The sequence below is a fragment of the Sebastes fasciatus genome, chromosome 3 (genome assembly GCF_043250625.1).
Source record: "Sebastes fasciatus isolate fSebFas1 chromosome 3, fSebFas1.pri, whole genome shotgun sequence".
Taxonomy (NCBI): Eukaryota; Metazoa; Chordata; class Actinopteri; order Perciformes; family Sebastidae; genus Sebastes; species Sebastes fasciatus.
Window position 1 is genome coordinate 10,695,958 of NC_133797.1, and position 14,701 is coordinate 10,710,658.

At 39.4% G+C, this 14,701-nt stretch overlaps 2 protein-coding genes across 2 annotated transcripts; one reads left to right on the forward strand and one right to left on the reverse strand.

Moving 5' to 3' along the window:
* Positions 1-498: 498 nt before the first annotated feature.
* On the forward strand, positions 499-4,184 carry syce2 (synaptonemal complex central element protein 2). The gene is made up of 5 exons (XM_074628841.1): positions 499-524; positions 1,040-1,144; positions 2,633-2,706; positions 2,893-3,007; positions 3,789-4,184. Exons 2-5 carry the CDS (start codon positions 1,070-1,072, stop codon positions 3,987-3,989), a joined length of 465 nt encoding a protein of 154 aa, XP_074484942.1. The 5' UTR covers positions 499-524; positions 1,040-1,069; the 3' UTR covers positions 3,990-4,184.
* A 48-nt stretch (positions 4,185-4,232) lies between these two features.
* On the reverse strand, positions 4,233-11,840 carry LOC141763972 (glutaryl-CoA dehydrogenase, mitochondrial-like). Its single transcript, XM_074628840.1, has 12 exons — positions 11,382-11,840; positions 9,978-10,087; positions 9,728-9,760; positions 9,476-9,616; positions 9,199-9,261; positions 8,752-8,922; positions 8,527-8,656; positions 7,106-7,322; positions 6,292-6,395; positions 5,959-6,084; positions 5,693-5,853; positions 4,233-5,266 (listed from the first exon to the last, which is right to left on the reverse strand). The coding sequence occupies exons 2-12, from the start codon at positions 10,078-10,080 to the stop codon at positions 5,193-5,195; spliced, it is 1,323 nt and encodes a 440-aa protein (XP_074484941.1). The 5' UTR covers positions 10,081-10,087; positions 11,382-11,840; the 3' UTR covers positions 4,233-5,192.
* Positions 11,841-14,701: the final 2,861 nt, after the last annotated feature.

The window sequence follows — 14,701 nt, forward strand, 5'->3', positions numbered from 1 at the left end:
TATTGGAAACATTGGTGTAAAGTAACCTGAGAGCTGATTATTTAGAGGTAACGTTGCTTGTACTTTTACTTTACTGGAGTATTTCCATGTTCTGCTACTTTGCACCTACAGTTAATAAGATAAGATAAGATAAGATAAGATAGACCTTTATTAATCACAAGGGATATTCTTGTGCCAGAGATTGCTCAAAGATACAACAAAATTACAACAAGTTCAAGTGTATAAAAGTGTATAAAATTAAAAAAAGTACTATTTCTAGCAGCAGTGCCTAATAGAATAACAATTAAGTAAGATATTTAGTAAAATGAGTAAATAAGATAAGATTAGTAAAATAAAAAAAGGTAAAGTAAGCTAACAAACAGAAAAAAATAAGTAATATTGCACATGTTGGACATTAATATTGCACACAATGAACAGTGATATTGCACATGAGAATGTAAAAAGTAGTATTGCACATGATATTGATATTATATTTGTACTCTGTCCGGGTTACTTTAGCTACTTCTTCCACTGCTGCTAACCAGGTGAGAACATCTCCTCATTTTAACCATATGACGGTACTGTAGCTATATAGAGGTATTATATACAGTCTATGATCAGTTATGTCTGCTTGTTTAACAACAGAAGCATAAAGAGGAAACAGGATTAGCATCAGCTAACAGTAGTGAGAGCAGCCAGCCAGCTAAGCTAAGCTAAGTGTTATGTTACACTTAGTAAACAGTAAATAACACCTGTCTAATAACTGTGTTTCTGGAGGTAACTTTATAAGCTGCATCATACTATAACTAGCTACATAACTATATTCACTCTGTGGTTTGTCAGTGTGAAGCTAGAGGTAGATGTTAATGTTATATTTGACAACAAAGATGAGTCAGCTAAAGCTAAAGCTAAAGCTGTCTGTTAGCTGACATTAGCTGGTGCTCCTTTTGGTTTTTACTAACATTATTATACTCACAAACAGGTAACTGTATTTATCTATTTTTTCACTAACTTGATTTGTGTATTTTTAACAGGTGTGTCTTTGTTTTATTCATTTCAGATTGAGCCCTGCAGAGTCAAAACCACCAACATGGATTTTTTCTTGGAGGACCTTCCATCCACTTCACAGTCAACTCCCAAGAGAGGTCAGGAAGAGTCACAGATGGTAGGTTATCATGTCACACAGATGGTAGGTTATCATATCACACAGATGGTAGGTTATCATATCACACAGATGGTAGGTTATCATATCACACAGATGGTAGGTTATCATATCACACAGATGGTCGGTTATCATATCACACAGATGGTCGGTTATCATGTCACACAGATGGTAGGTTATCATATCACACAGATGGTCGGTTATCATATCACACAGATGGTCGGTTATCATATCACACAGATGGTCGGTTATCATGTCACACAGATGGTAGGTTATCATGTCACACAGATGGTAGGTTATCATGTCACACAGATGGTAGGTTATCATATCACACAGATGGTAGGTTATCATATCACACAGATGGTAGGTTATCATATCACACAGATGGTAGGTTATCATGTCACACAGATGGTAGGTTATCATGTCACACAGATGGTAGGTTATCATGTCACACAGATGGTAGGTTATCATATCACACAGCTGGTAGGTTATCATATCACACAGATGGTAGGTTATCATAGCACACAGATGGTAGGTTATCATGTCACACAGATGGTAGGTTATCATGTCACACAGATGGTAGGTTATCATATCACACAGATGGTAGGTTATCATATCACACAGATGGTAGGTTATCATATCACACAGCTGGTAGGTTATCATATCACACAGATGGTAGGTTATCATATCACACAGATGGTAGGTTATCATATCACACAGCTGGTAGGTTATATCACACAGATGGTAGGTTATCATATCACACAGATGGTAGGTTATCATATCACACAGATGGTAGGTTATCATAGCATACAGATGGTAGGTTATCATATCACACAGATGGTCGGTTATCATAGCACACAGCTGGTAGGTTATATCACACAGATGGTAGGTTATCATAGCACACAGATGGTAGGTTATCATATCACACAGCTGGTAGGTTATCATATCACACAGATGGTAGGTTATCATAGCACATAGATGGTAGGTTATCATATCACACAGATGGTAGGTTATCATAGCACACAGATGGTAGGTTATCATAGCACACAGATGGTAGGTTATCATATCACACAGATGGTAGGTTATCATAGCACACAGATGGTAGTTTATCATATCACACTTAGGAGTGCCACCCAAAAATATGGTATTTTTGAAAAATGCAAGTCCAGCAAGATATGAACTTGTGGAAGCACAACACAATACTAAAAAAAAAGAGAAACAAGATTGTGTGAAGAAGTTGATATCTTCTGAGAACAAGTTGTGGCAGCATATGTTTGTATGTTTTGTTTCAACCATAAATGGATGTCATGATAAATAAAATGGAGAAATAGTTTCCCCAAAGTTAACATTCTATTCTCACAAGATTTAAAAACAATTTAATGGGGACTGTTTTGGGGATTTGTGAAATCATACTTGTACAGTAAACTTTATGGTCAGCAACTTGGTGATGATAGAAGAGTTGTTGTTTTTTCATTGTCCTTGACAATACAGACAGAAGACTCAGACTCATCAAGAGGGAAGTCCTCAAGCATGAGCATGACCGAGGGTCAAGAGCAGCATACCAGGTACCGCATTACCTATACAGTCCAATCCATTCACTCAAGTGATAATTCATGTACGGGGGTACTTCTTTCCTGAGCAGTTCTGTTCACTTACCCCATGATGGACAGTACTCTATTGTTCCTCAATGAATAAAAACCTTTTGGGTTAAAGCCACACTCAAACTGCATGTATGTCAATATCTGTTGTAGCTCAAGTATAGATGACATCAGCAGGAGAGTTCAGGAACTGGTGGAAAAGATAAATGACAGCCGCACTAGTGACCAGAAAGTGTTGGACAGCTTCCAGAAGAAGTTAGTGGAGAAGGTACAAAACTTGTCATGCTTCTGGTCCTGCTCTGTATAGTGATTTTGTCCACCGCTATACTTACCAAGTACTACTTTTATGACTTTAATGTTTGAAAATAAAATGCTAATTGTGGAGTAACACCTATACTCTGTTGTTCTAGCCAGTTCTCATTCCCAGGGCGTCAAATACCGATGCTTTGTCATGGCCGTCTGCGTTACATACCTATGCTTAAGGCACCCTTTAGCGTCGGTATGAGAGGCACCAGGCTTTCTATTAACTACCATGTAACCTGATCCGTGTCAATATAAAAAGCTCAGGGAAAGTGTCCCGGAACTGTGATGACGTAGTTTTAAGAGTAAAAAGAGACACACGGGTGGGTGAGAGGGGTGGTGGATGGGTCCAACAAACACAAGGCATTCATCCAGGAGACCGCTGTTAGTGTCCCGTGCGTCACTTTACAATCAGCGGTTCGTTCATATCCCGTGTTCACAACGTTCAGTGTTATTTTCACTGTACAAACGTAGTAGTTTTAAGCCCATCCATGTTGTTTTTTCGTAAACCTAATTATAGCGTTTTTATTGCCTGAACCTAAGCAAGTGTTTTTGTTTACTTCACAACATTAGGCACGTGTTTACTGCGGCCGAAAGAGTGACGCAGAAGGGTCTGACAAACGTCAGTATATAACAAGTTGGGATGAGAACGCGTTGGTTGTTCACTGTGCGTCTTTCACCGTCCCCGTCCACTAATGTTCTAATCTGGTCAATGGACTGATTTTTTTACCTCACATTTAACTCCCTAGGTGACAGAGATGTGTCAGCAGATGAAGGAGCACATGTACACGGTCTACGAAGAGAACAGTACTGAGATGCAGGTGAAGCTGCAGGAGTTGTCAGAGGTGCTGGAGAGCTGCGCTAAGCTCAACAGTGAGCTCATAGAGGCCAACGGGGCACTGGCGAGTCTCAGAGGAGGCCTGGCCATTAGCCAGACACCAGAACCCTGATACACTAGTTGTTGTTCTGATGTCCGTATTATTTTTGAGCTAGTTCTGAAGTAGTTAATGTGTTCTTTGTTTATTATGTTTAGTATTCAGAATAGTTGACTTTGTCCAAATGCTGGAATGAACAAGATTACTCCTTTTGGTTTCCTCTTTCTTCTTCCTCTTTTTCCAAGAATACACAGCAGACTGTCTTTGTTGTTAGGACAGTAGTTCAGGTTATGATTGCAATCAAAGAATACAAAAACAAAAGCTGAATCCATGTTTTATATATGTACAATTTCAGTATCTGTTGATTCAATAAATAAAACCAACAAGAACAAAATAAACCACATTATTTGTCTCTCAGGTGTTAACATTTTACACCAAAAACTTAAATGCGTCAGCTCAGGTATCACAGTTCTAAAGACCTACAGTAACTTACATATGATAATGTAAAATGACAACAAGAGTTAGTTTAAATTTGGCACAGGTCTGTAATAAGGGATCTATACATACTGAATCTCCGCTACATTCAGTCATATCTTTCCACTCATTCAGAGCCATTTATTTACATAGTATCCAGTTATCACAAAATAAGCCAACTCATAATGCCACAACATTTACATGCACCATGCCTACTCAGTGCCTGAAGTATATTTCAGGCGTCTCAAGTGTACAAATGTCATCACAATTGGACCCAATGCTTAGTTAGTTTGACCTTACATATTCACCAAACTGTGGCAGTAATAAATGTCTCCTATGACTACTTTGAAAACGTAATAAATGTAATGAGGTATTTGTGATTCATCCCACCAGGCAATGCTCATAATGGGAGGCAGATTAAGTGCACTTCCATGTTTCTATTAGGGCTATCAATCGATTCAAATATTTAATCGCAATTAATCGCATGATTGTCCACAGTTAATCACGATTAATCACAAATTAAATGCAAATTTTGTATCTGTTCAAAATGTACCTTAAAGGGAGATTTTTCAAGTATTTAATACTCTTATCAACATGGGAGTGGACAAATATTTAAAACTGAGCCCACTACAACCTAAAAATCACAAGTTGCGTAGATGCATTAAAGAAATTGGTGGCATTAAAACAAATTTGCTTTAATGCGTTATTGTGTTAACTTTGACAGCCCTAGTTTCTACACATATGAGTTTGCCCAATGAGAAACATGTAGTACAGCACTAATCCACATCAAGTCCATTTCCAGCTTTACTTTTCAACAGTGAAAGACTGCAGTCCAGTGATGGCTCTGCCCAGGATCAGGGCATGAATGTCATGAGTTCCTATAAACAACAATGAGAAAAAAACATTTTAAACAAGTTGTCTTCACACAAAAAGATAGTTGAGTTGTCAGTAAAAATCACTATTCCTCTGGAATTGATGTGGTATTTTCCAAACCTTACTCGGTCCTCTTTAAATATGAGAATACACATTGAGTTTAACAGTAATTTGGCTAAATTAATACAGGATAGTCTATTTATATTAATTTTAACCATGTGCTTTGTACGATGTTTATCAAAAGAGGACATACCATAAGTGTATCTCTTAATCAACCTGTGATAATCTATGCACTGCTCCCCTCTGGTGGAGGATTTACATAATTGCAGATACAGTTTGAAATCCTTTTTTTGACTACAATACTGTCTTCTGTTTGTGCTTTAGAAAATGTTAAGAATGTAGACTAGATGTATCCACTGGTGTGTGCCTACCCTCGTATGTGTTGACGGCCTCCAGGTTCATGACGTGACGGATTATGTGGTACTCATCTGAGATGCCATTTCCTCCCAGCATGTCTCTGGCTTGTCTGGCAATATCCAAAGCTTTGCCACAGCTATTCCTCTTTAGCATGGAGATCATATCTGGTGCTGCTCTGTTAGGATAAGGACATGCACATTAAAAGGAAGAAGAGAGAACCAGCAGCAAACAGAGTCCAAAACAAACAGAAGAAATTCAAAGACCGACAGAGAAGCCTTACTTCTTGTCATCAATAAGTCTTCCCAGGGTCAGACATGACTGCAGCCCAAGGGTGATCTCTGTCAGCATGTCAGCCATTTTCTTCTGCATCAGCTGATTCCTGGCCAGTGGCACCCCGAACTGGATTCTGATTGGAGGGTAGAAAGACATGAAAGTCAATCCTTCTCTAAAAAAAGCTGAGGCCGGCATAACACGAGGAGACAATCTGGATATATACAGTATGGCAATGCTAATCTTGACACTTTTTTCACTGGAGCTGGATTGTGTTACATCTATAAGGACCTCTGACCTTAACGTTAGTGAACACACACACAGTAGACAGAACATCATGTACCTGTCCAGAGTGTACTGTCGGGCAGCGTGGAAGCAGAATTCAGCAGCTCCCAGAGCTCCCCATGCAATGCCATACCGGGCATTGTTCAGACAGCCAAAGGGACCCTGGTAGAAAATGTTAACAATAAAAGAAAAGTTAGATATTAGCACATAGTAACATTAATGTTGTTAATATTTATGTAAAATGTATTTGGTTTTGTTGGCGTTGAACTTGAGCTCTCTCTTTTTGCGGTGTGTCCCGCACCTTCGGCTCTAATCTGCCTGTGTCTGAGTTTTTACGGCCGATTCAGCATTTTGAATCCACGGCGGAACTCGTCTGGGAGAGAAATCATTCTGATTGGCTGTTCAGCTTTAACAAATCAGTGCACGAGAAGAGAAACTGACGTGAGGAAAGCAAGCCAACGAATAAAGTCAAGTGGAAAAACACAGAAGGCTCTTCTCATTTTTCATCTTCATCTTCATCTCATCTGATTGTTCCAATACACGGATATTTTCACAGCGACATGGTCATCTGGAAAGAAGCTAAGTGGTGAGTGAGACTGGTGTGAAAATGGTCGGTAAACGCTGCTATATTTCATGTACTTATCATAGAAACGGCTTGTTTATCCGTCGTCCTCGGTGTTCCGGTTTCTCTTTTTGAATGACAAATACGGACTACCGTCACCGTGGTAGTTGGCTGTCAGTTGTAGTCTTTGTGGTGTGTTTGAGTGCAACTTTTTAAGGCGACGTGAGGCGACGCAACTGGTGGCCTTCGTCGCCGCTAGTTCTTTGATGTCGGGTTGGTGTGTCTGGGCCTTAAGAGAGCAGCCACTTACAGCCAGACCAGAGACGTTGGGCAGTAGGTTCTCCTGGGGAACTTCCACGTCATCCATCAGGATCATGCCAGTGGCGGATGCCCTCAGCGAGAACTTGCCCTCAATCTTGGGGGTGGCGAAACCCTTCATTCCACGCTCCAAGATGAAACCCCGCACCTTGCCATCTTCACACTTGGCCCACACCACTGCGATGTCTGCCTCGGGGGAATTTGTGATCCTAGCAGAGGAAGGAGAGTGAGGAACAAGAACAGCATGATTACACATTTAAGTATATATACAAAGGGCATGACACTTCAGTTTCATTTCATCTCCAAACACCAGACCTCCATGTGTCAGGCACATTAATCTAAGTCCCCAGTAGTAGGCAGTAAACAGAGGAGGGAACATTTTAACTACCTTATAGTCCAAAACTAAAGGCGACACTTAGACAGAATGAATTTTCCCTGTTCTTTGTAGCAGCAGCAAAGTAAAATGTGTCTTTTAAATGGGAAGTAGTACAATAAATTGTTCTTTTTTGACACCATATAATTAATTTTTTCTATTCTATGAGTTTTGCTCAGTATATCAGTTTCTCACATCAATGAGACCAAAGCAGTGGTTCCAAACCTGAGGTCCGGACCCCCCTTAGGGGGGCGCCAAAGATCCCAGGGGATGTGCCAGGATTTGTCTGCTCAGATGTTGTCAAAAAATGTTTTGCTCATGTATAACTAAAATCATAATAACACACTTACTGGATAATTCATACAAAAGATTGTATATAAACCTATTTAAGAAGATGTATTTCTTTGCCACTTGGTGGCAAAATCTAACAAAATATTCAGTTTCAATCCATATTTGTTGGCGTTTAGCTTTTCAAAAACAACATTTTCACTGCGGTCAAAGACCTATTTGCTCTCCTGCTTGACACCTATAATAACGGGGCGTTCTAGCAGCAATCTAACAGTTTATTTAACCACAATAACAAAAAATCTATTTAGGCTCTAACACATATATAGTAAATTAATGAAGTTGTTAGAAAAAAAAAGTTCATATAGTGTATCTGCATTCGCTTGGTGTATCCCTCAAGACGTCATCACTTTATTTATGTTGACAAAACTAACGAGTTCTAGTCATTAAAGAAATCAGAAAATTGATTTAATAAAAAAGACTATCTCATTTAATACACTGAATCATCTTATTCAAATAGAGGATTTGGGTGATGACGTCAGCTTAGACACAAGTGTGTGTGTGTGGGGGGGGGGGGGCGGGGGGGGGGGGGGGGCTTTAAGGAAAATAGGTTGGGAACCACTGATCTAAAGCACAAATCATTGTCCAGTACTGGCCTCAGTATAATGTTTGTCCCATTCTGAGTCAATAGAGAGCTTTGGGAAACACTCCTCATCCGGAAAGCTAGTGCTTCTTGTATGCGTCTGTCTGCCTACCAGGTCTTGGCTCCACTGACGGTGAAGGTACCACTGGATGGGTTGTATTTGGCCTTGGTCTCCATACCGCTGGGATCGCTGCCGTGGTTGGGCTCCGTCAAGCCAAAGCAGCCCAGGATTTCTCCACGAGCTGTGAGACAAATGAAAGGGCGAGGGACAATCTTGAGACCGTCCTTTGCCATTTTTAAAATGTCACGTAGAAAAGGCAGAGAATGTCACTCTCACCAAGCCGGGGCAGGTACTTCTCCTTCTGGGCGTCTGTGCCGTAAGCATTGATAGGGTGCATGACCAGTGAAGACTGGACGCTCATGACTGACCGATACCCGCTGTCCACTCTCTCAACCTCTCTGGCAATCAAGCCGTACGCCACATAACTAGTGCCCGCACAGCCGTACCCTGCAAGGTAAATAAAACACAGTGTAATCCTCATCCGAACATAGAAAACACACGTAAAGGCACATAAAGAAATAATGCAGAACCAAGATACTGTTCTTTAGAGGAGCAGTGTGTAGGATCTGGTGCCATCTCGCAGTAAGGTTGCAGATTGCAACCAACTGAAACTTGCCAACAGATCCCCCTAAATGCTACACACTGTTCCTTTAAACAAAGGCTCCAATTACATTTATATTCTGTAGGACAAAATAATGACAATGTGGTTTTGTTTCTGTTTACCTTTAATAGTTGGGCCTAAGACGCCCAGCTCTCCCATCTCAGAGACAATCTCACGGTGGAAATCTGTGGCACAGTGCATGTTGGGAAAATAGAAACTGGCAATCAAATATTTATCAGAAAATAACAGCTTGCAACTCGAGAAGTGAGTAAAAAAAACAAAACCGGACTATGCATAGACAAGAAAAATGTCTTTGAGTTTGACATAAGTTAGTTCATATAGTCTCACACAGACATAATTCCTCATTATGCTACAGTCATGGACGTGTGCTTCGCTTACGTTCATGTCTGTTGGCCATGAGGATGCGGGGCATGAGCTTTTCCTGGCAGTAATCGCGGAAGGAGTCCCGGATCATGATCTCCTCCTCTGTCAGCTGACCCTCCAGATTCAGGGCGTCCCGCCAGTTGAACGCCACCTTGGCTGAGGGTCAAAACATGTACAAAGACACACGCAGTGGTTATGTCACTGCGACATGTGACACCAGAACATGTGAAGGAATCTGGACGAACCAGGCATTAAAACTTCACTTACGTGCCTTCGCCGGCTTTTTGGTTTCTTCAACATCTAAAAAGAAGAAACATAATAGTGTTGAGTCTTGTGGATTACACATCAACTTACACAAATTCAAACAACTTATATTTGTTTTCACTGAGGTTTTTTGGTCCTTTTTGGACAAAAACGAACATCAAGGGAGATATTTCCTTAAAGACTGCCACTCCAAATGTTACCTTCCCATTTTTGTCTATATATTTCAATAATTACTGAATAATTTGAAATGTACCTTTGACTGCTGTAGCAGCTGTGCCCTGGGCTCTGGACGCAGTGACAGCAGCACATTTTTGACTGTTGGAGAGCAGACGGGTGACAGCACCTCTGAGAGCCATTTGTTTACTGAATAAAGAGGAAAACATACATTAAAGTAGTATTAGTTTTAATATCTATGAACAGAGTGAGATATTTTATTTGTCACATTGTATGCAAACAAGTGCGTATAGTGAAATATTGTTGCGTCAAACTGCCAGGCAGTGCACAATACAAGTACAAGAAATTATAAATAACTAAGTAACCAAAATACCAGTTAAATTACACCAGAATGAGCAAAATAGTAAACATATACAAGATGGTAAACATGGTTAAAAGTGAACTAGAAAGTTGAGTGAAGAGTGGCAACAGTATATAAATGGCAGTGCTGCAGGTATACATAGGTGATACATGTGTGAATGCCCTTGGGTGAAGCACATTTCACAGTTAAAGACATTGTTATGTAACAATGTTGTAGGTTGGGTTGCCAGACCAGTGAAAATCAGGTACGTTTGTATACACACAATACATGAATCGCTTAATTATCTATGTACAGTGCTTTTTAGGAGATACATAAACATACTTTTTGCGTTTGAGCATTGATTAATATTACTGCATATTTATCAATCCATGCAGGACTAAAGATAGTAGTTTGGGTTTTGATTAGGCTCTGGGGCTAGAATAATTTTTTAAATGTTTCATTTCATTTCATTTCAAAATGTATTTCGAACATGTAGAATACAAACAAAATAAAAGAAAAAAGAAAGAAAAAGAAAGATCATACCAACAAGTGGACAGTCATAAACAAGTAGTATTTACATACAATGAAAAGCTTAAGAAAAATAAATTGTCAAACACTTAATGCCTTGATTTAAATATTCGAAAAGGAGTGAGAAGAAGTATAAACTTATTTAATCCCACCCCTTCTCCATAAGTCAATTATTAATTATTAACCTTCCTTATTGAGCCATACATATACTCTAATTAAATTTTCCTAAAGTTGTCTAACTATAATTATTCTAACTATAATTATTACCTTTAATCTGTCATACAGACATATAAATTAATTACTGATATAATTATCCTTGTCAAAATATAAATGTGTTATCAATCCAAAATACCAATTCATTACTTATAATATAACTTCATCACAATAACAATTCATTATTTATAATATAACTTAATCACAATAACAATTCATTACTTATAATATAACTTAATCAAGAAGAAGAATAACTCATCAATTATAATGTTATTCAGAGCAAGATGTCCCTTTGTGAGCAACACCCTAAATCCTAAATTAACTTATCCATGCAACAATGTAAACATTTAGTTACTTTTCCTTTTAGGAAGCCTAGGTCTAAACACCCAGCTGTTACAGTACCTTTTCTCCTCCCGGTGGGTCGATGATTATCGGTGACTTTTCCGCGGTGAGGTGAAGTATAGCCTCTATAGTGAGGTTATAAAAGTTGCTTAAATAATATTTGGCCGGTCGTTACGTCACAGGGATACATAACGTCAAACATGGGAGCTCTTTTCCGCCATGACAAGTGAGGCAAAACACACTGGAGGCGATGCACGACGTATATGTGTTGTGCAACGCATGGAAGTTATGCAACCCACGTTGGACTGCCTTTAAGAGTGGAGACATAATGATATGAAACACAGTCGGGGAGTTTGTCTGCAGGGAAGGTTTGACGCTGCTTCCTGTACTGTGCATAAGTTATAGGAGGTGTGTGAATTGATTTTGCAACACATTGCCACACTCAACATGGCGCATATAGGTTGCTGTGTGGAGCATGGTGTGGGTGTGGACGGGATGTGTGTGGAGGGAGTCGGCCCACGCCCTTCCAGCTCATTGGCTGGTTAAATAAGGATCCATGTACAGAATGTCTGGAGGCCTGGATGACCCCAACTTTCATAATAAGTAAGTGACACTGCTGCTGACAGTGGAGCCCGCTGACAACAGGCTAATGCAACAACAACTTTATCAATAATAATCATATTTATAATCTTTTTTTCAAAAAATATTTTTTTTAAAGGGACTATTTGTAACTTTCAGAAATGCTTGTTAACAGCGACACTTGTGGCCATTAAGTCAACGAAAGTCAGCGTCGGGCTCGCACTTGCTCGCTCTAAATAGACATGAACGAGCATCGCAGGCGACACACGTCAGCTAAAACCACAATATCACTCTATATTTCACCTGCTTGGCAGTAATGTTAGCTGACCAGACGAAGGTCTCTCCATGAATCAATGCTGATCCTAGTGTTGGCTTTGGAAAAGCGGGTCGGTTCCGGGGCTGAAGCAGTAAGAGAAACGTTATCGCCTCCCTACTGCGCCCGCAGGGAAGACACCGGCACCCGGTTGGAGACGATAACGTTACTCGTTGCGGAGACACGGAAAACCTCTGTTGGTCTGGAGGAGCTGCAGCATTTATTTCTGCACAAACGACCATTGCACAAACGACCATTCACTAGATATTCTCAGAGCTAAACTAACTCTTCTGCAGTGTGAAGTGAGCGCGCATGTCCGTCTAGTAGAGGTGGAGCGAGACAGCGAGAACGCGCGTGCTGTGTGTGAGTGAAGACAAGCAGGCAGAGGAGGAGAGACTCCGGCCACACGCGAGCGCGCATATGCGAGCGCGCATATGCGAGCGCGCATGGGATCCCGACCCCGTAGATTTATACCTGTAAAAAGTTACAAACAGTCCCTTTAATTATACATTTATTATTTATTTATTATTTTACATACATGTACACACACATAACATGACGATACCAAGAAGGAAAGGAAAAATAAATAACTAAATAAAAAGAAAAGAAGAGAAAGAAAAAAAAAGGGGGCAGGGAGTGCAGAGCAATCACGGGTTACAACAAATATTTTAACTTATATTACCGACTGACAGCAGTCGCACAAAAATATCCATTCCACATTGCATGTCATTTCAGCATAGACATAATAATAATAACATCTATAATCTTAATGTTGGGGTTAGGGGGTATTCACCCTTGATGTGCTAATATTGTGAGGAAAATGTTGGTAATATGTTATATATTGCACATAATGCAAATATTTGTACCTATTTCTTATTTCTTATATTCTCCTTTCTTAGTTTTATTACTTACTTATGTTTCTTTACATATATTGTGTTTACATTGAAGCATTAAGTACAATACTGTAGCATTATGTAGCCTATATAACTTACATGTTATACCCCTTTATTTATATTTTCTCACACTGCTTTCTGTTTATATAAGAGCAACCTCACAGGGATCAATAAAGTATTTGTGATTCTGATTTAGATTAATACAGGTAAGGAAGGAAAGAAAAACACTCAGACACGCACATCTGTATATCCTTTTATAGGCCTATGTTCTATGAGGTGAAAAAAAAGAAAAGACAAATGCCCGGTAAAAGCTAGCAGACACCAAATGTTTTGAAATTGTGACCATCTGCCTGGATTTTTAGAAAAGACACATTACCTTTTGCAATGTTACCAGCTATTGTTAGTATTTTTTCTGGATAAAACATATTCCAATACAAATATTTATTTAATGAACATTAAATCGGTTGACTTTACCCAGAAAAAAATGTTAACAGGAAGTTTGGTAACATGTAGGCTATTTAATAGTTTCTTTGACTTATTGTCTGATGTTTTAGATGCATAAAATGCTCTCAGGATTTTCTTAAAGGTGCTATTGATAATAGTCAGACACTAGATGTCTCATTCTCCCTCCCCCGTTACATTGCATTTACTTCACAGCCATTTATCCGTTTTTTCCACACTAACTGACGACCCAGAGATACCACCTGATACCAGCGCCGTTTTACTGTTGGCTCACAAGCCTTGTTAGATGTGTGAACTGAACATCAGATATCTTCCACAGAGATAAACAAAACATTCATTTCGGACCCGCCAACATTTTTAAAATGATAAATTCACAATAATTATAATTTTGTCAAGAAGCCATTCTTTTATTCTTATAATATATATAATATTCTTTTATAAAGGCTCTGTGGATGTATTATTTTTTTTTAAATGTTGTCAATAAGACTTTTAAGAAACCTGATAACATTTCATACCTTTAAATTATTAACGACTCACCTACACATGACACTTTTGTGGCCAGAGGCAGGGCGGGGCAGCCACCTGCTGTCACAGTTCACCTTCCAGCCAGGTGAGTCATTAAAGACATGAGATAGTCTCTCCTAAATGTTTGTCTTTTTTATAAAACGGTCACTATATCCAGACAGTAGTTCATGAGACAGGTCATCTGAAAAAAAATCATCTCTCACTCCGGGAGAACTCGGATCAAACGGTCAAACTATAGGCAGCGCTGATCAAGTATAAATGCCGTTACTGTAATGCCTATTTCTCTCCTCAAATGTTTTCAGAAACATCTTGTAGTGTACTGTTTAGCTGTAAAATGAGAAAGTTGTGACCCGGCAGCCATGTTGAGATAAGTTGAGGAAATACCAAGCACCACCCACCAGCCGGAGCAAACTTTCTGATTTTACAGCTAAACAGTACACTACAAGATGATTCTGAAAAAAATTGAGGAGAGAAATCTCTCTCTCTGAAATGACCTGTGATTGGCCAAAGTCTCCCATCACGGGCTAGATGTTCTAAAGCCTGAAAACAGAGCTATTCAGAGCTGTGCAGAAGTCTAGTTTTCTCTCAGAACACTTGAATTACAATAT

What these genes read in the sequence shown, in the direction of transcription:
- syce2 (XM_074628841.1), top strand. Translation starts at nt 1,070, where the DNA reads ATGGATTTTTTCTTGGAGGACCTTCCATCCACTTCACAGTCAACTCCC. An exon ending in GTCAGGAAGAGTCACAGATG is followed by an intron (nt 1,145 to 2,632) that starts GTAGGTTATCAT and finishes TTGACAATACAG; the next exon opens with ACAGAAGACTCAGACTCATC. An exon ending in GGTCAAGAGCAGCATACCAG is followed by an intron (nt 2,707 to 2,892) that starts GTACCGCATTAC and finishes TATCTGTTGTAG; the next exon opens with CTCAAGTATAGATGACATCA.
- LOC141763972 (XM_074628840.1), bottom strand. Translation starts at nt 10,080, where the DNA reads ATGGCTCTCAGAGGTGCTGTCACCCGTCTGCTCTCCAACAGTCAAAAA. An exon ending in CAAAAAGCCGGCGAAGGCAC is followed by an intron (nt 9,617 to 9,727) that starts GTAAGTGAAGTT and finishes TTTGACCCTCAG; the next exon opens with CCAAGGTGGCGTTCAACTGG. An exon ending in CTTAGGCCCAACTATTAAAG is followed by an intron (nt 8,923 to 9,198) that starts GTAAACAGAAAC and finishes TTTACCTTGCAG; the next exon opens with GGTACGGCTGTGCGGGCACT.